Consider the following 21,862-nt stretch of genomic DNA (forward strand, 5'->3'; position numbering starts at 1 on the left):
TTTTAATGGGATTGAAATTTTCATTTGCAATGTAGTCATTATGAGACACTGTCATTCGCCTTCTGAAAAAAAATGCTAGCTTAGGAATGCTGTCTTTTATTTAAAAATAAAATAAAATGAAGTGCAGCCAACAAAGTTCAGATAATTGGACAGAGCAGCAGAGCTTAAACCAACAATGTATTCAGCACACTGATATGTGATATCTTTTGAAATCTCCATAGGGTCTTTTAGCATACAGTGAGCCATTGTAGAATCCTGGACTGTTATAGAAAAAAGCTTTGCTCTTTCAGGCATGCACCAATTTCCAATAACATAATTATTTTTTCACCTTCCCCTTTCCACCAGATCAGTTAATATTCTACTTGGTAAACACAGAAGTTTTTACCACCTCAGTCCAGAATTCAGCCAGTAATGCCAGAATTCTATGCAAAAATTCAAATCCAGGAAAATGTGATTTCTGGAGCATCAGTAGGGTCTGTCATTACTGCACACTGTTCTCATTAAGATATAATAAAACAAACACTGGTAGAAAGCAAATAAAACAAGAATGGGGATAATGGGTGCTAAATGAGAGCCACTGGAATAGATAGATAGATAGATAGATAGATAGATAGATAGATAGATAGATAGATAGATAGATAGATAGATCGATAGATAGATGATAGATGATAGATAGCTCGATCGATAGATCGCTCGATCGCTAGATCGCTCGCTAGATCGCTAGATCGCTAGATAGCTCGATCGATCGATCGCCTAGATCAGCTAGATAGCTAGATAGCATCGCTAGCTAGCTAGATAGCATAGATAGATAGAACAAAAGACCAGCAGCTGTGCTCCTGCCACCCTGGGTAGCTCTAGTAGCCCTGCTTCTCAGGGGTGTGTGTAGGCTGTGATTAAAACATCTGCTATTCAGGTTTAAGACTTAAATTACTAACTGTAAAGTTTTAGAGACATTTTTGTGGCTAGGAAACTTATAGGCTTGCTGCTGTGAGATTTGCCTCATTCCCAAAGTGAAAAGACCAGCTAGGGGCAGACCTTGTTTCTGAACAGTATGGAACTGGATAAAGCTTTAAAAAAAAAAAAATTCTATTACTTTTTTATTTCCTAATGTGAACAGCTCTGTTTCTTGAATTGTTCTTGAATTGAGCTCAGTACACTATATTTGACTCTCAAGAGAGACTGAATGTCAAACTTTACCAAGTGTTGATCTAAAATTACTGGCCAGCTGAGCCAGCAGTAATGTTTAGCAAGTTATGCATTTTGCAGCAACCTGATGACATTACAAAAAACAGACTGATAGGACTTCTATGAAGATTTCACTCTAACTTCATCAGGAATATCCTGTAAAGCCTTTGATTTTTTGCTTAGTAAGTGAAACAAACTTGTAACTCCATCAAATCTGTATCTCACCTGACTGAACAGTCTCAAAAAAATCATCTTGATCAAGCAAAAACATCAAGAAATTCAGTTAGCCTCTTGATGCTATAGGAGGCTCAAAGAGATGGCAGACCTAAATTGTGTAAGGAAGACAAGCTAAAGATAGAGACAATACATTTAAACAGCCATGAGAGTAAAGGCTGTAATTAATATTTATACTGTAGACAAGCAAATATGCTAAAAGAGACACAAGAATCCTGCCGAGTTGAAAAAGCTTGGTAGCCCTGTGGTGGCCAGCTAACACACAATAATGTCTCCAGGAAACAAAAAGATTGTGTCATGTGTTCTGTGTCACAACTCCTGTGGCCATGTTTCAAAACATCCACTCCTTTCCTCTCTTTGCCAACAAACAACAACAAAAAAGCAAAAAAGTCCTTCTGCTTACCCAACTCTATAGCCAGATCTTGACCTCAGTGTGATAAATGCAGCAAGCAAAGCTCTGCCAGTCCTAGAGGATACATTTTTCACAGCAGTGAAGGAAACCACCAGTACATTGCTGCTCCTTTTGCTGGCTTTGTTCTTCCCATGGCTGCAGTGTCATGGTTTCTAAATCTGAGTACTTAACAGCTGATATGCATTCATGTTGCATGAAATATGGTGGGGAGGTTAAATATAAAACAGGATGTAAAAATTTAATATATATAAATAATGAAATGAAAGGCAGAAAGCCAACAAAATCACAGTCAAGATAAATGTTGAGAGCTTAATGCAGAAAGAAAACGTGTATTGTTGAATAAAAAGAGCAAACCACATGGTTAGCATCTCAAAAATCTTGAAAAAGAACTTCAAATACTATGAATTATGTGCAATGAGCCAACAATGAAAGCATTACAGAAGATGTACTAAAGAAATGTATTGTAAGAAAATGCTTTCTTGCAGCAATGGCAAAAAGTCTGAGACATTTCTTTGAGACACTCCCCTATTTGGTTAAATAAGGATAAATTGACAGAAATGTGATGTAGTGATAAGAAGCTCCTGAAGGAAGACCAAGGACTTGTATTAGGACCCATCAAGTCCTAATACAAATTCAGTACACTTACATGAAGCTGGAGTTCGTGGTGACCTGGAAAAGGCAATGGTCAGGTGAGGCAGAGACCAGACAGACCTCCTAGTTCAGAGCTGGGACAAGGGAAGTGCCAGAAGAAATTCAGAAATCACTGTCTGTTCAGATACTGGCATCCACACTGACATGTGCCTGGAAATGCTATCACAGAGGGCACTAACACATCCTGCAATGGTTTGTTGTACTGTTTCTTCAAGGGATGTTCTGTATCTTACCCTGTGCAGGCACAGAAGTGTACAGAACCAACTGCAGGGCAAGTGCTAGGCATTGCTTCTAGGAAGCCATTTCATTATGAATATTTTAACATTACTTCAGGGTTTTTTTCCATTTCCAAAATTCACCATTAAATAGTACCAGGAGAAGAGAAGAGAGAAGTAAGAAGAGAGAGAAAGAGAAGAGAAGAGAAGAGAAGAGAGAAGAAGAGAAGAGAAGAGTAAGAGAAGACGACAGACGAAGAGACCATCACGCCAGACGCGCCGACTCCGCTAATACCCAGCGCCATCTCCTACACCGCATCTACTCTCCCTCCCCCTACCCCGTCCCACTCCCCTGCTCCCCACCTCCCACGCCCCCCACCGCCCACCACCTCCCCGCCCTCCCGCCCGCCCCTCCCACCAGCACCGCCCCGCCACTCCCCTGCCCCACGCCCCGCCCGCCCCTCCCCCCCCGCCCCGCCCGCCCCCCCCGCCCCCACCACCCGCCCCTCCTCCCCGCCCCTCCCCTCCCGACACAGCCCCAACAGCCACCACCGCCATCCCACCCGCCACCGCCCCAAGACAGAACCGACGACAAGCACCGCAGTTGCTGTACCTTTAACGGCCTCTGAGCTTCTCTTTGCCGTGCAAGTGCAAGCAAAGTGTGGCACTGACCTTCCTATTGTTGAAAGGAAAGCTAGAGATTCTTGACAGTTTCCAGGGCAAAACAAGGGAGATCTTGCAAACATGTCTCTGTGGGGGCTCTAAACAATAGCAAAGGTTCTTTCCCAGGGTTGAATTTCTCTATTCCTTTGGCACACTTTCACAAAAGGGTTGGGTCCTTTGAGGTTATCTGCAATGTGCTTATGCTCAGAGCATTAACATGCCTGTTAGCTCTGCACCCTCAGCAGACTTTTGCTGTCATTAAAGAGTGATTATATTGCAGAAAACATACATCTTGGAGATGAGACACTGGATTAAGGAAAAGCAAGCCTCCAGGCTCTCACCTCTTCTCATGGCTCTTCAGGCAAGCAATATGCATCACATTTCTATTTACCATATATGTTTAGTTCATAAGCTTTTTGAACAGAGATTATTTCTTTCCTTTTGTGTGTAGGTATAGAATAACAGCATTTTGGAGCAGTGGTGTGGGTGAGAATGCCTTTTAAGCATCGGTTGTACACTAAGAAATTTAGCAACTATGAAAAAAACAATTTTGCAGGCCTCTCTATTAATAAAAATATTTAAAACATCATATGGCAATTTTCCTTTTTTATTTTTTGAGAGTATTGAACAGTTTGAAGTGCACTGATCTTTGGCTGTGCTGACTCTCAGTCTCCCAAACACAAGTGCATATTTTTTTGACCATATGCTATTGATTTCCAGCCGTGTGAGGCACAACATTTCTTTGCAGTATTGACCCTGTTGGGACAAAACTGCCATCAGCAAGCAGGTTGTGAGAAGAAGAGCATGTGTGGTGACACTTTGCTGTCCACAGCTGTAGATGCTGCTGGGTTTGGATACAGCTGTGGAGCACAGGAGTATTTTTAATTGCCTCAAAGAATTAAAGTAGAGCTGCATTCAGCATCACATTAGGGATGCAAAAGCTTCATGGTGCTGCAAGAATTCATGGAGGTGAATGACCTGATCTGAACCAAACTGAACCATTCCTGCCTGTTCCAGTAAGCTTCTCCCAGGTGCACAGCTGCATAACAATATTGCCAGCATGGTATGGGAAGTTTGTATTTCTGAAAAAAAAAAATTAGGATTAGCACTATGCAAGTCTGTAGAGTGAATCATCCTCACTGCATGGAGAGAAAGTATTTGAAATAATTCATACCATTCTAAAACACCATTTTCCTTATTTACAAAATACAAGCCTGCTCATCCCTTTGGTATGTGTACCAGCTGTGTTTCTGTTTACCACTGCCCACTTCTTTCAGAACTTCTGCTCTACCTAAAACTTTACTAATTGGCAGGCCAGATATGCTGCTTTACCTGGTTTTGTGAATCCCAGGCTCTGCGCCGAGATCGTTGTCCGTATCCACCAATGACACCACTCAGCAGAAAGTGCAATTACTCAGCTGTTCTGTTGAATAATAATGAAGCAAGTAGGCAAAAGTAGTGAAAAATGATTATGCTGGGCCAAACTCTGCTCAGCTACACAAGCTCATCCATATTTGAAATACACAGGACTGGCCTTTTGTGGCAGCAGTGGTTTATCTCCTAAGCAATAGTAATGGGGAAAAGAACAAAGCGTATCAGCACTAGAAATACTTTAATAGGACTAGGATTAAATTTAATTGCCTCATTTTAAAAGATCAGTTTATCAAATCCACTGTCTTAGTCCAAATTAAAACTCAGTCAGCATGCCTGTGGCTCTCCAAAATAGCAAGAGAGCATTTCTCACATGTTAAGGCAGGCAAAAGCCATTTCTGCTTTGACTGGGATAAAACATATATGAGATGTGCTGTTCATTGGCCACTTCTTCCACCTCACCTGAGAACACTTGTGGCTGTTGAAAAGTGACTATTTATAGGAAAGTAAACAGCCCCAGACACAAAACTTCTTCTCTAAGGGTAAGAACCTCCTTTGCCTAGTTCTCAAGGGGTGAAAGTGAAGATTTAATCAGTCTTTACACTTATATATTTTTTAAATTATTTAACTTTTATTACTGTTGCACCATTTATACAATTACATATAATTTCAATGCATCCATTGTACATTTTGTTTTTTCATTTGTTTTCCAATGAGTGTGTGTTGGTGTCTGTGACACAGAATGGAAGAGAAACTGGAACTGCAATGAACGCAGACTTTTTTCATTTCCACTGACCAATAAACAGAACTACAGGTGCACCCAACCACGGACATGCATTAACTCGTCATGAGAAATCTAGGTAGGCTAAGTAGGATGAGAATGCTTTTTACTCCCAAAAAATATTTGGAGAGGAAGAATTGGAGGATTGGCATTGAGAAATATGTGGACAGCTAAGTGGGTTTTGTCTGAAAGTTGGCATTCATCCACTGCATAAAAAAAATATCAAAATAAGAAAGGCTGTAAATAAAATAAAAAAAAAAACACAGAAAATACTGCTTTCATAAAGATCTGATTGCCTTGGCACAAACCTAGTGGGCAGAATCAAACGCATCACTCCCAAACCCCATTACAGAACAAAAAGAAGATTTTGATACACTGGTGGAGTGCATTTACAGCAGTTCAGATACAAAAGATGTGCTGTACTTTCAGACATCCATTTATTTATTTATTTATTTCAATCCAGGACTTGTGTCAAGTTGGCAGAAAGTATATTAGATATTTCCCCACAAAAATACTATTTGGATTCTCCCCCCTCCCTCCCTCCCAACTTGATGGGACATCCTTTTCACTTTTTTCTCTTTTTTTTTTTTTTCTCCTTCTTTTCTGGGCAATACATATTCGCTATTTCAGATCTGAAACGAGTTAGTATAGCTGAAAAAATAAAAAAAAGACACAGGTTGTTTTAAGTGGTTGTTTCAACAGGCTGTCCAATTTAATCTTGCACTGCTATGGTTTGATCCGAATTAGTGGCTGGAACTTCAGAAGGTTTCGCTTCCTCTGGAGGGGCTGCAGGGTCCGAGGCCTTAGCAGTGGAACTAGGTGCTGCTGTTGCCGCGGGCTCCTTGGAAGAGGGCGCAGCCTCGTTGCTGCTAGGTTTTGAGTCTGAAGCTGGGGCCGCTTCACTTTTAGTTTCTTGGGCTGCAGGCGTTGCGGGAGCCTCAGTCTTTTTGGCTTCCCCTTCCTCTTTGCTCTTGTCATCTGCTTTACTGGGAGCTGTGGCTTCTGAAGGCTGGGAAGCTTTTGCATCGGTGCTAGGCTCAGAGGGTTTGGGTGCTTCGCTACTGGCAGCAGGAGCAGAGGCAGCAGTCGGCTCCTCTTGCTTGGGTGCCTGTTCGGCGTTCTTCTGTGGCTCTACTTTTGCATCGACAACAGCCTCTGACTTCTCAGGTTCTGTTTTCTGGGTTTCTTCCTGGGTCACTGTTTTCTCCTTCTCCCCTTCTTTTTCTTCCGTCTTATTGGCAGTGACCTGAGTATCCTTTTCTCCCTTCTCCTCCTTGTTGTTCTCCTTCACTTCTGTGGTCTCTGTGGTTTTCTGGGCATCCTCAGCCTCCTTTGGAGTCTCCTCTTCCTCAGCTGCTGCTCCTTCAGCCTTCTTGTCTTTGTCTTTAGCTTTTTCGTCATTGACACTGTATCCCTTCTTCTTCTTGCTCAGTTTGCCTCCCATGTTGGAGCTCTGCAACAGAAAAGAGAAAGGGGTTGGTTACACAAAGTATTCACCACTGAGAGAATCAACAGAGTGCAAAGGAAAAATTGGTTCTGGTTCCTGAAAAGGAAACCACATGAGGTTTGGTAAGATGCTGCCAGCTGAACGTACCGATGCTGCAGAGCACCACTGCCACTGAGCTTACGTCCTGCTCAGCCCTGCAGAATTTCAGTCAGCAAACACCCCTCTGCCACACCCCCTCACAAACAGTCCTGCAAACACCTCTAACCCTGGTTACAGTTCAGTGGGGAGTACCAAGAAGTAGCAGCATGATGGAGGACTAACATACTACCACAATCTTCTGTGGCCTGAGAAAGAGTGGAAGTAGAAAAAAGACTTATCTATATTCAGGCTGGGAATTAACTCAATTTGGTTGCCAATCATGGCATCCACCCCCCTGGTTAGCACAAAGTCCACCATCACTTTAGCAAAGGCACTGAACCACCTTTTCATTAAGGTTTGGAGAAATCAAAGGAAGCCCAGAGTCAGTGAGAAGGCTAATGCAGGAGACGGCATCTCCTCCCTGTGCCTCTCAGCCTGTTACCCTCATGGCCAGTTTCCCTTGGGTATTGGCCTTTGTAGAGAGCTGATGGTACCAGGGGCCAGGAGCATGTGCTCCCCTCACCCACAGGGATGTGGGCACCCACATCTGGCTGCCCCAGAAGCAGGAACAGCTCCCACACACAAAGTCCCACCCAGTTTTGCAGCTTCCCCAGGGATTGCCTGCCCAAAGCCCTGAATTCCCACACTCAGCAGGGTGGGGCACACAGAGCCTGAAGAACATCAAGACCACTCCACAAGACAAAAGAAACAAATACAGGGACTTCTGACCACAAGCTTACACGTGGCACGCGACATAATGCAATAAAAAATGGGAGAAGAGAGGGGCATATTTGTAGCCTCTGCTCCCAGTTTTCAAGCATGACAAGAAATAACTGCTCAGTTATTTAAAAGAAGTTGACCACGTGTATAACCATATCAGTATTTATATAGCCTTTATGTGGGAGTCTTAACTAAGAAAACACAAAATCTTTCACTGCACTTCAAAGCAAACTTTGTCTATGAAAACAGGAGGAGACACAGATATTGTTATAAGGTCATTATTGAAAACAAAACCTCCATGAATAGAGAAAAAATTACACTTTTAGTACTAAAGGAAATATTTAATTCATGATTAATGAAAGGTTAAGAAAATATTTCTGTGTTTTCTATTATTTGAAAATAGGAGACAGTGACTTTTTTCAAAGAACTGTCAAACAAATGTTTAATGTAAGAACTTCTCCAAGGGAGATGAATCATTCTAATTTTCCATTTTGCACAGGTAGGTATAATTATAGGCTGTATTTTTTTCCACACACTTGATAAAACTGTGAATACAAATCAGTAAAAATCCATATGATTGCTCATAGCAGGCTGAATATAAAGTAATATTACATACAACTAAGAATAAGATGCCTCTCAGTAGATTATCTGCTACCACAGATGCAAGCCCCAGGCAGAGCCCAACAGCCAAATATCCACACATCTTGGGCAAAACTGAGATATTATGGTCAGCACAGATCTTTCTGGCTTCAGCTTTCAGAAAGAGTAGCAATTTGCAAATACTGTTGAAAGGTTATCACACAACCCTGCAAAATGGTAATGTGATGTTACTGAAACACTGCTTTATTGTCTGAAATTTTACGGGAACAGCAATAAAAGGATTAACTTCCACAGAGTCACAGCTGAGCAATCTAATCTCTGCCTTCGTGACAGAGTTATCAGGTTTTTAGGTATTTAGGGCAGGCTGTGGACATTAGTGCATTATCTGACAAACATATAGCCTTCTAGATTACTCCATAAATATGGCCCTGATTATTGTTTATGTGCAGTTATAACCAAATACTTTGGAAGGGCTTTTGAAAGTCCATTGGACTGGAGATTTATATTGAAACCACATGTGTATCTCAATTTGTAATCCCTAATTAAGTCTTCATTTGTTTTCCAGCAAAGCCCAGGTACACTAAGGATAATTTAATTTGTTGTATCGTCTGTATTTTTCAAGATTTTGCTATTTCATGGATAGTAGTAACACATCACAATTTATATTTCTTTCCTCAATAATCTTTTGACCTCAAATATAGTTGGACACAGAATGTCTATGCCAAAGGACCTTTAAAAAATAGAGAAGCATGCATATGAGAAATGTGCTCCCAAACTAAGAAAATAAACATGCACTGTCATTGTTTGGAGGTACACTGAAATCTCTGAGTCTCAACTGGCACCAGAGCCAGCTATCCCAATGTATTGGAGCAGGAGATGGGGAAGAGGCTCAGAGACAACCATTATGGTGTATTAGCAAATATTTACACTTACAAATGGACTGTCATCTTCCAGCAGAGTTTCAACTACTTTAACAGAATAAATTCACTCTTTGGGATGCTGACTCTCATATTTCCCTGTTAAAAAGCTGCCTAGATCATTGTGATAACAGCTGTGCCAGGCTATGATGCAAAAGCAGAGCAATCGTTGGGGTCATCAGGTAGCAATGCTACAAAGTCCCTTTTTCCCAGATCTGATTTACAAACATTCCTCCTGTCCCCAGACTTCTGATAACGCATCTGGGCTTCCCTGTAACCTTTTTATAGAAACAGCCCCACGTGCTCCACTTCTTCAAACAGATGCAGGTCTTGTCCCTGTCCCAGCCTGAAGCACAGCTCTGAACCATCCAGTGTAGACTCTAAAGGTGTGGCAGACACAAAGTAGGCCTTAAAAAGTATTTTAAAATTACAGCCATCTGTACCTGCAAGAAGACCAGCATGTGAACCACAACACCTACGTGTCTCCGTGATTGTGTTGGATATTGTTTCGGGGATAATCCTGCCTGGTTCTAAAACAAAGTGGATGTCAGTGAAATGTCTCCCCAGTGAAGCAAAGTGCAAAAAGTCATTGAGATGAAAATTCATACAGTGTTAAAGTCACTCTGTGCTACTACCCACATGTTAACACTTAAAACAAGTACAGACACTTTTCCCACCCCCCCACCAAGGGACTAAATTATGAAAAAAAGAAAAAAGGGGATGCACCCTCTGTCCCAGTGAGACTGGGGTCCTGCCTTCACTGCTCAGTCTCTTCCTTTACCCCTGCCCCTCCCTAACCCCATAATCACTTCATTCACCTCGTGAATAAGGGACCCAGACCAAAGTTTGCCTATAACTATTGACCATTATTTAGGGGCTGAACCTCAGTAGGTCTTCAGATATCTGCACTTCCACTGACAGGTTCTGAGCTAGCTTGAGCAGCTGCCAGCCGAGCTTAATGCTCTCTGTAGCAAGCATGTCCCAAATGAAGATCCCTGAAAATTTTGGTGCTGAGCACCATTGCTATAAAATGGCACAGCATTTGATGGCTGTGCCTTCTTACTGCTGGAAAGAAAAGGGTCTAGAGAGAGAGAGTACAGAAGCTGATTTTATATAAGAAGTTGCAATTTAGCAGTAATTTTTGGGGAACTTTGGTGAACAACTCTGCAGAGCAGTACTTCAGAATAGTGAGGGAAAATATAACACTTGGAAGCTATAATAGACTTTGTCTGCTTCCCAGGCTGGCCAATATACTTTGTATTGCTCTTTTTATGGACAGAGAAACCAATCCAGAGACCACTGTGTATGACCATAGAAGAGCTACTCCTTGCCACAGGAGCAAGGATTTCTTCAGTTTCTAGAAGCTGTTATACATTTTGCACACCCTGAAGTTTCCATTCTCCTGCAAGAAGCAGGAACAGAACCAGAGAACTTTCATAGTCACCTTTGTTATTGTAGAGTAGAAATAATCTCTGGGGTGGCTTTTTTAGATTAAAACATTTCGGGTGTCACAGGTCACCTGGAGAATGTTAAGCACTTTGAAACTTCCATATTTGTGATAATCAGGACTCAAAGAATCAATGTCCATAAGACCATAATGCAAGAGGAAGAAGAACATTTCAAATTCTCCATCTGAAGGCTCATAGACATGAGTGCCTGGAACATGGGCACACACATTTGTACAGTTTGTAGAAAGAATTATTATTATTTGGAAGTTTTATTCTTCAGATTGTTCATCTATATTGAAAAAGCCCTTAGAGTCAGACTCTTGCTATCTCTTTAGTCAGTAAAGGCTTGTCTGCCCAATTAGTTTTATGTGTTTATCAACTTCTAAACATTTCTTTTAGCAGAGTCTTTCACACACCATTAAAGAGTCTGACTGTTACAAGACCAGGTTTGCTATCACCTCCTTCACAGTACTGCCAGCAGGGCAGCAGGAAAGGACAAACTCACAGATTGCACCTGACCTTACCTCAGTCTGATTGCCAAAGCTAAACTTCCAAAGCTCCTGTTCGACCGCGTGCAAAGCATCGGGAGTTCAGTCCACTGCCAGAAAAACCAGTTCAGGAAGACAATGGGTGCCTTCTGAAATTCCACTGCCTCCAGCACAGGGCAGGCACGTGTGGTGGCTCAGGCCAAAGTAGCCCTTGCACAAGCCTGTTTCCAGGCATGAGTTATCTCACACTGCCTGCAGACAAAAATGCACATCCCTCGCAAGGCAGAGTTTCAACACTCCAAATCAAACGAAATACCCATCCCAGAAACTGCCCCATCCCCCAGGTGCTGAAAAGAAATAGAAAGATCTTGAAGAGACCATCATATCTCTGTACTCCAGTGATTCACCCTACACCTTAATTAAAAAAAAAAAGGACAAAAAGTTTTAATTAAGGTATTCATATGGGAACTGAAAGAAACACGGGGTATGCAAATGCTGGTTTTGAAAGATTTTCTGAAATTTTTATGAAAGAAAAACACCCAAAACTTACTGCTTCTCAAAATACACAATAGAATTTCATGCTCCCCATTACACTAACACACACTCAAGAGACATTCCTGTCCTTGCCAGGTCAATCAGTTTTCCAGGTTAATTCTAGAAAAATGTCTGTTAGAGTAACCTTAGAGAGAATTGCTAGCTTTGCCTTTTAGCAACAAAGTCATGTATTTCTGCTCTTTCTCCATTATCTTCACTCATCTTTCATTAATCTGTTTTTACTTGGAATTAACAGAACAGAAATGATAGGTCTCATTCAGGTTCAAGCCTCTTGAAACCTCAGAATAAGGGACTAGAGCGCTCTTCGGGAGCGTAGGGAGAGGCGCGGCGAGGAGTAGGCCGAGGAGTCAGAGGAGGGCGAGAGGCGCGAGATGGAGGGCGTGGCGGGACGTGCTTCGTCTGCTAGCTCTTCTCTTCTGGGCTGTGGCTGCTGATGGAGCTGATGTCGGAGGTCTTTCTCTTGCGTCTTATCTTGCGTCTTCTGTTCTTTCTATTTCTCTTCTCTTCTCTTCTCTTCTCTTCTCTTCTCTTCTCTTCTCTTCTCTTCCTTACCTACCCTCTTGTTCTGTGTTACTTATGCTGCAGAGCAGTGATGGGAGCCAGCTCTTCCACATTCAGGCAGGTTGGTGTGAGGGAGGCAGAAGGAAACACACCCTTGGCCATCTCTCCCTTCTGAGGAGATGCTGGGCTGGCACAAAGCTGTTCCAGGAAAGGCAGAGCACCTCGTGGAAATCTGCACTTATGGGGCTGTGAGCATCACCTGCACACCTGCACAGACCCCAGAGCAGCAAGGTGCTCAAACATGAGGTGCACACAAAAAGTGTTACCTGGTTGTTCCTTTCATACAATTTTGTGTGGTTTGTGCTGAGACACAATAACAAACTGGAAACATCTCAGCCTGTCACTTGTGCTGTTTTCTCCACAGACCACAGATAAATTTTTATCCCTCAACATGTTCACAGACCTGTAACTACTGCATCTCCTTTCCTTCTTCCAAAGCCTCGTCACTCTCAAGACTTAGAAAAGGGGTATAGAGTAAAGAACAGTGGATGCTTAAAACACAGAAATTATGCTCACCTGATAGCCTAACCATAATGTTAAAAAAAGCAAATTCCAATTTTGGGACCTATCTGTTTTTTTTTTTTAAACTCAGACAATAAAGGAATCCTAGGAAGTAATACTGCCAAGTTTAAGTGCTCAATTCTCAGCCAGATTTCAGTTTTAGTTTTCTTTGGTGAGCAGCAGAATAGATTTAATGCAATTTTTTTAAAAAAATAAAAGGAACTTCAATTTTTATATTACTTTAAATTTCTCAGGGACATGTACACCACACCGAAATGGAAAGCATGATTTCTAATATGATCCATTTATTACTAATTTATCTAAATTATTATTGTTGATATTAGACTGAGAGTTATAATAATTTAAGCACACTGCAGGTTGATATACAATTACCGCTGTCTATTTAAGAACTTGTACATGAAAAACTGCTTCATTTGAGAAGCATAACTGCTACTAATACAGCAAGCTATCAGAAAAGTTGACAATCACATGACGATATTTTTGAGAGCAAATTAAAAAATTGTACCTGAGATACTGCTAAGATTTATGTGATTGTGGTCAGAAGTGTGTATTAATGAATCAATTAGGAAGCAAATTTTCCAAGAACAGATGAAGGGTGATGGTCAGCAGTTTCATGAAAGGTAAAGGTACTGCCAGAATTATCAATTCATAGAGCATCAACCTGTAACCACAAGCGCTTCACACATGTGATACACCATTGCACACTTTGTGTAAAAAAGGTAGCTAGCTAGGCAGAATTCCTGAATAAAAGTAAATTTTGTGCATTTTTTTGATGAAAGGCTGATGAAGATTTTATGGATTACTTTGAAAGCCACCATTGGAGACTCTGGGATTGCATCCTCCTGACTTGGAGGGCGCCACAGATGGAGAACCTGGGTGCAGAGCAGTGACTGAAGATCCACTGCTCAGCCTGACTGTGGTCAGACAGCAGCACTCCCTTTGCTCTAGGAGGGTCTGTGGGAACAAGTACGTGGCAGCACTGCCTTATGCATCTGTGTGTGCCCCTCCATGAGAGCCACTTGAGTGAAGTACTGACCTGGGTGCTGCAGTCACTCTGTGGGAGCAGGTTCCCAAATATGATGCACCTCGTTTCCACACTGCCCAAGTAGCCTCTCCAGCTACAGAGCCATCTTGCAGAACACAAAGCTGAAAACACAGGCCATTCTTGCCTTCCTGAATCAATGAGCAGCATGGAAGAAACGCTCTGCTGTGCACAAATTCCCTCCTCACCCCAGGCAAGGCTGCGCTTTGCAGGCAGAGATAACATCTTTTGTTAGACCACCTAACAGGGAGAGAGATCACAGCACCCCTATTCTCCTTAGACAATTGTCTACAACTGACACATTTTTGTGTGAGTTTTCTTTGTTATTTTCTCATTGCTGCTTTCAAAGCAGAATTGCAGTGTTTTGCCATGTGTGGGCTTTTTTCACTGATTCAACACAGTACGACTTTGCCCAGCAGTGCAGATACAACTTCCAGCACGTTCAGTTTCATCCCTGGCAGCAAATCCAAGGCTTCTTTGCATTGTGTATAACAAAAACAAGTCATATTAAAAACTGAGCAAAAAAGAAGCAGCATAAAATATATTATTTTTACAGTGCAGTGGATGTATTACTCAGCTTTGCATTCAGTTCATCTGATGCTCTGACTGCTTAAATTAAAAATGCTGCCATCAACTTCTATTTATTTGCCTCATCTGCTCCATTCTGCCTACCAGTCTTCTTACAGATTCAAGACTCATTCAAAGCATTTCTCTTATATTCAGATTAACTGCATATGTTCTCTTTGTTGAATAATAAAAGCAGCTTGCAGACATGCTCATGCAGGCACACACATGCAGCCAAAAGTCAGCCTGCCCCAGAGTGAGATCTTAATCACACTATTGTTAGGCACAGGGTTGGAAGAGGAAACTCCGCTGTAAACACCTGCTTTGCAAAGATTGAAATTAACCTTACAAGAACACCTCTTGTAGAAACAGCTTGCAGGATTCAAATAACCTGAAAGACTAAGCCAAGACATATAAGCATGTGCCGTCTCCTTCTTTCTAAATTGCCACATCATTTTGGGGTTTGTGCATGTCTCCTCAACAGCCAGTTTAATAAATATTTTGTATTAGCCAGTTTTCTAACCCGTATCCTAGAATCAAGTTTCTAAGTAGGTAATGAGACAAATTTCAGAGGTGGTTATTACCCACATCTTTGAAGCTCTTTAGGTCCCGGGACGTGCAACGCTGAGGGAGAGGTGAGATTCCACACATATTATTCCAATTATGGCCAGCCACTTTTTGCCTCCCTCAAATACCTAAGACACCACCACCATGTATAATTACGAAAACACACAAGATGATAAAAGCCTAGATAATGGGATGATTTCCTTTTAAATTGTGTTTTGCTTGAATTCTGTCCCCCCAGTGCAATCCCTACCACGGATCTCAACACCACAAAAATGCTTGGCTTGTAGACCCAGGAACAGTTCCTCCTTTGGGTGCCTCCAAAGACTACATTTAAAATGGAACAGTCAAATGCTAGCAAGCAATGAAAACATTATCCTCCTCCTCACTACAGTCTTACTGAGGAGCAGTGGTGGGAAGACCTCATTCCAGGAGGGACTTCACACTGGAAAAGGGAAGCAAGCTTATATTTTTCTAGCCTCTTCCTCAACACCTATAGCTTATATTTTTCTAGCCTCTTCCTCAACAAAGAACAAACGGTCCAGGGAACATGAAGAGAGTTGAAACTCATGCTTTTGATGCTAAAAAAAGAAATTATCATATGATCCTCATTTACATGTTTTCTTCAATAGCTAAAGTTCTTGGTTACTGTTTGTATAAATAGTAAATTTACCTGCCATTCCTTAAAATAGTCATGGAGAGCCACACTCTCGCTCTGAATAAGGCATTTGGGTATTTAACTAAGGAACTCTCACTAGAGAAAGTTATTTATGGGGATCTATAATTACATTTTATTTGTCTAACACACCACACTCAAAGACACCTCTATTACTTTAATGCCTATTTAAATGGTCAAACTAGTTTTAATCAAACTTGAAAGAGTCCTTAGAATATTAATTACGGTATGCTATAAGAAATAGCTTTGAAATCTGGGATCTACCAGTTTTGCTTTGAAAATGGATTCTCCAAGTCATTGCTAAATTCTTCCTCATTTTTTTCCATCTCATGGTGCTGCTTGATGAAAAAAGCAATGGCTGTAAAAAAACATTCTTAAACCCTGGCTGCAAGAAAGCATCATATACCTGGGAGCAGAACTTTTGACAGACCTAGGATAGGTCATGGCAATCCTTAGACTATGTAATTTCCTTCTTCTGTTTGCATGACACCCTCACCACAAGGAATGGAACCCCATTAACAAATAAACCAAATCCAGTTCTCGGTTTTGTTTTTCATCTTTAAATCTGAGGCCCATGGAGTGCAAGACACCATTTCTGACTGCAGCACATGATTCCACAACTGAACCACTGAAAGGAGGAAAACAGGGAGCCAAGACCAGACAACACTGAATTTATGCAGCACCTGCTGCTGCGTGCATATCGTGGTGTTCATGAGAGCACTGTAAGCTCTTCCTTCCAAAATACACAGCATTTAGCTCCTCCAGCAAAACAAAACAAAAAAATAGCAATTTAAATGAAATATTTATTGTTGACTCCTTTATTTCGTAACATAACTCTTAAAGTATTTTAGGATTTAGTATCTAGTTAACATATTCTAAGTCTGATTCTCTCTGTTTTAGCTCTATATTGAGCGGCAGGAGTAGCTTTTCTCTCTTTTTCCTCAAAAGGAAATGATTGCACATCCTCTTGATGCTCCTGGATGTACCACTTTTTTGGGTTTAGACATCAGAAGAGGTTGGCTGATTTTAAAAGAACACTGACAGCTCTTTTCTCCCAAAGAATATGCATCTACTTCAGTCACTGATGATGTGCCCACCTTCCTGATAACCTCAGTCCTGAACACAGCAACAGCATTCCTCAAAAATTAAGACATATGCAAGAATGACAGGATAAAACCAATTTCATCCTTCAGTTAAAACAAAACTGCTAATGACAGTTAAATTAGTAATTGAAACATTATTCCAAAAATACCTGTACGTCTAACATGGCATTAGAAAGCTGAGCATGCTTACGTCTTTAGGATAGTGTTACACATCATGCTTCTGCTGGAATTTAACCTCCTGCAAGCAGCCAGCACAAAGCCTACTCACCACCTCAGCAGCACTTACAGGGTATTTTACACCAACTCCCTGAAGAGCTGCTGCATTTCTTCTTGGAATAAAAACTTCTTTGACTTTCAGTCCTGTGTACAAAGTTTCATTTTAAACAAAAAATTTTGTACTGAAGTCAACGCATTCAAGTCGAGTCATGCCTTGTGTAACATCAAAACCACCTATAATTAAACCTGTGAGACTTTGGGCTGAATTACAAGTATTTCTCATGTTGCTAAGAAAAATTCTTCCTCGTGATCACAGTATCAGTGTCAGCAGCTTATCAGCTCTCCACTTCTCACAGCTCTGTTGTAATAACATCTTCTGGTAAAGACGTGCTCAAAAGAAATCAGGAAAATGGAAGATGGAATGCTCAACACCTTGGAAAACTTTCCATATTTCTGTTCCTGAGCAGTCATTTTTGCCATATACATTTTCTACCAGACTGCAGCTTTGTCTATTATATTTTTTCACTTCAGTCTCTTTCACTTCCTGGTTCTCACACTAGCACAATATGCAGGGTTTTTTTAAACCTGCATACATTAAGACAAAAGAAAAATCTCATATTCCAGACTTTCTTTTGGATCTTATTTACAATGCATGTTTCATGCTGCATTTTGATTTTTTCCGTACCCCAGCCCCCCTCTTTTTTTAAACAAAATATTTCATTCAAGCTGATTTACCAGTTTCAGCAGTTTAGTCACTGGGGGAAGTTTATCAAAATGGCATGTAAAGGGGACTCAAAAACCACTGAAAGAAAAGAGCATTAACCAGCTAATTTCTACTTGTGTCTCATCTCCCTCCATCTTTTCCACCACTACTCATTTGCACTCCTTTAATGACTGTTAAAAATACCAAGACATCTTAGGCAATCTTTAATTAAGACTTGCAATATTCTCCAAAACCTGAGAAATGAGAGCTGTATTTCCTGACACACATGGAGGGCCATGGGTCTGCATCCATGAGCACCATCAGTGGAGCCTTTTACACTCCTTCAGTGCCACATGATGCTAATAAGGTAAAGCAGATTCTGTGTGCCAGAGGGCTGAGAGGAAACAACCACTGTTTGCTTTTTGATTTCAGTGGTGCAAGATGACAGTGGGAAGTGCAGAACAAAACCAACATCTGTTAGAGAGTTTCATCTCCTGATCCAACAGGATAAAAGTCAGCTTTAAAAAATTCACTTTAAAAACATAAAGTGTTTCTAATCCCAAAGTAAGAGCCATGGCAGGCAGTAAGCTGTACCATGTCACATTTTAAGCTGTTACATATCAGCTTGAATTCAAGACTCCCAGGATTGGACTGATTGCCTAAATTTCTTTCTGAACTCTTCACTGACTGCACTTTCTCTTTTCTTTTTACTTGTTTCGGTTCAGGTTTATATTGGGATGTCTGATCAGCTCTGCTAGAGGGAAGGTTACGTAAGACCAGAGGCAAGCAAGTCCATTTGGCAAGATATGAAGTGAGCAGCTAGTGCAATCCATGAATTGCACTAAGAGATTTATGTTCAAACCAGGAAAGGCAGAAATCCAATCTAATAATTACTCAGCCAGAACCACTCCAAGCTAGCAACTACCCCAAAAGAAGAACATCATTGCAGCAGTTATGAAAACTAGAAATCAGGAAAAATGATCAGATGCATATCTCCTCTCGATAAAATAGCTTAGTTTATATTTCCATTTAAGTATCAGTAGAAAATCTAGTTCCATAAGAACTATCAAATTTAAACTCACTAAATGAAAGAAAAAATAATTTTTCAGGGAGGGCTGTGGAGTTGGATTGCCTTTTCCACCCCCTCACCTGAGCATTAACTTGCATTTTATGTAAATGAATTTAGTTATACCTCATATGGCCACAATTCCCTTTTAGCAGTTTGGAATCCATGCCAATTGTCTATGATGATATAGCTCTTAGATGCACCACCACGCCAAGGCTGTATGTAGGCCACTTTGCAGTTTGGGTCACCTCATACCATATACCAGAAAAAAAACTTACTTTTCAATGCCCATATGCTATTACAGAGAACTTTTACAGTCATTCCTTCAGCTTAAGATTTCAGCCCATGGCTATGGGAAAAATTATTTATTCTAACCAAAGAAGGTAAGCAGTCATCAATATAAAGTATAACCGAGCTATTTCAGGATTTAAATGAGAGAAGTCTATCAAAGCAACGGAGGCTGCAGAAATATGGAAAATTGGTTTTCATGTTTCAAGACAGAGCCATAAATAAAAAGCAGAATACCACTAGAAAGGTTCTGCTAGCTGTTTCAGCACTAATATATTTTAGTAGTAGCCCATGTTTCAAACCAGCACTGCAGCTCCATTTCTCTGTCCCCCATACTAGCAGATACATGGAACCCATCTGTGCCCCAGGAAGCCCATGGTGTAGGAGTAAGAGGATATAAATTCATGTTCATTCCATGAACAGGACACAGCTGCTACAGCTCCCAACAGTAACTGGCTTTTCCAGAGGCTTTCTATAATCAGTTCTGGCTGGTGAGGTAGCAGTGGTCAGACTGGCCAACACTTCAATTTGGGGATTTTTCCCTTTCTGCTCTAGCAGGTCAGCTGGTGGGACAGGGCCCCTGCATTCCCCTGTGAGATGTCATCGAGAAATGTGAACTAAGTTAATGCCTCTGCCCTGCTGCCTCAGCTCTGGCTCCCAGAGCTTGGCAATTCATTTTCCTGGGCACTGGGGAGAGGGAGCTGCACTTCATAAACTTCAAGATGTTGGCTGTTATGAGCCAGGAGGCATACAGCTCTGCAGAAATCATGCTCACAGTTCTGCTCACTGCAGTTTTCTGGGTAATCCCCCCCATATGCACAAGCTGAGCACTAAATTCACACATCCCAAACAAGGGGGCTGGCTTGAAATATGATTCAAGCACATTAAAGTCTCTTATCCATATTTGGAAATTTTACTTTCAAAGGTCTCATGCTAGCCCAAAAAATGCCAAGTGAGCCAGTTTTACGAAATACTTCACAAGAAACACCTAACTATTTTTGGAATATTTACAACCCCAAATGTATTCATTTCAGTCTCTTCCTTACCTCTATCTCTTACTTTCGGTATTTTTTTTATTTTTAATCACAGGTAACTGGTAAGCAATACCACAAGTAAGGTTATTCTATGATTTACACATAAACCAAAAAAAAAAAAAAATCTTTTTTTTACAGAAATGCCCAATTTTCCAGTCCACTTTCAGCTCAGCAATTCTTCACTATAAGTGGACAAATCTTCTATTTAAGTATTTACTAGCTTTTGCAACGTGGTGATTAAAAACAAGCTTCCTTTTCAAATTCTCAAATTCTACTCTGTGTGAATATGTGAGTCTGAAACGTTTAGATGCTTTTATGTTGCTTGCCAATGACTTCAAACTCTGCTTGTCACAAACTCCTCGCAGAATTTGACATGGGCCACTTCATTCCAAAACAGAAATCAGATACAGAAGGAATTATTCTCCTCACTCAGGACAAGTTTTGCAAATAATACAAAACTACAATTACCCCATCACATTTTCCCTAAAATCACAATATGCTCATTACAGTAGGAGGCATCTGATTCTCAGAAGGTGAATTAGCCATCGTAGAGCATGGGACAATATTCTTTGGTTTGAGCCTCTGGGACCTGTCATAGTACAAAAGTGTACCATGGCAAAAGTGACAGATGAGATCTTCCCTTTAAAGCAGACATATATCACTGCACTAAAACTGTAACACATCACAAAGTTATAGGATTACCTCTTTCCCTCTTTCTATTTTCAGGGATCCACAGCAGCCTGGGGTCAGAGGAGGCAAGAATCTAAAATCTACTCAATCTTTCCAAGCTGCTCTTGCATGGAAGGCCATCTAATCTGCAGCCCAACTTTCCCATTTGCAAAATGGGATAATATCAGTTTTCATCCTCAGAAAAACACTGCCTGATGCCAATAGGTGCTGTAAGGGCTTGGAGATATTCCTCCTTGTTGCAAAGAGCAAGCCCATCCCATATGACTCCCTCACCCCAATCCTCTGTTAGAGCAGGCTGTTTTTCTGCATGTTGGCACTGTACTGAGTTGCTCTCTTTGAAGCTTCCCACTGCACACCACATACAAGAACAGCATAACAAACAAGTCTCTCACAGTGATTTTACACTTCTATGTCAATTCTGCAGTTGTTAAACATCTCTGACCAATTTCAGGTGTTGCTGAAAAAATCCTTCTGGAACCAAGCTCCTTCACATTTATGCCTCCAGGCTGAGAACATCTGTACATGGACATTTTGATTTATGGTTCCAAATATGCACATTTCGCTCAGTTACGGTTGACTTGCTGAGAAGGATTTTTTCTCAAGCTAAGAAAGCTCAGGTGTATCCAGCTGGATGAAGATGGAGCTACTGCTTGGCAGCCATCTTAGTGCTTTATTGAAGACAGATAGAAGAAAACAAAGCCATTTTTTTCCTAAACAGAAAATGTTGAATCTTTGAAAAACAACCATAAGCCCTTTTTAATCTGCTTTCATTATGTTTCTGGGCATTGGACACATTCTGGTCACTGCTATATTTATTTTATGTTTTATCAAGCAGATGCACGTCTCTGTTAAAATGACATGCCTTTTCTGAGCGATTATTCAAATTTGAACAGCTACAAGAGGAAGTTCTAAATTGGTTCACTAACTTTCCGAGACCTTTTTTAAGATTACACAAGTTTGAAAATTCTGAGTTATATTTGTCACATTCTGCAGAAGCTTCCTTCCCTA

The 21,862-nt window shown here is 41.0% G+C and overlaps 1 protein-coding gene across 3 annotated transcripts in view; it reads right to left on the reverse strand.

Moving 5' to 3' along the window:
• Positions 1 to 5,335: 5,335 nt before the first annotated feature.
• BASP1 (brain abundant membrane attached signal protein 1) overlaps positions 5,336 to 21,862 on the reverse strand; it is a 51,104-nt gene continuing 34,577 nt past the window's right edge. For all 3 annotated transcript variants that reach the window (XM_009095355.4, XM_018926940.3, XM_018926947.3), the window contains exon 2: positions 5,336 to 6,965. In XM_009095355.4, the coding sequence (XP_009093603.2) occupies positions 6,225 to 6,956 (732 nt within the window). In that variant the 5' untranslated portion in view covers positions 6,957 to 6,965 and the 3' untranslated portion in view covers positions 5,336 to 6,224. The remainder of the gene's footprint in view (positions 6,966 to 21,862) is intronic.

Source organism: Serinus canaria, chromosome 2, assembly GCF_022539315.1.
Source record: "Serinus canaria isolate serCan28SL12 chromosome 2, serCan2020, whole genome shotgun sequence".
NCBI lineage: Eukaryota > Metazoa > Chordata > Aves > Passeriformes > Fringillidae > Serinus > Serinus canaria.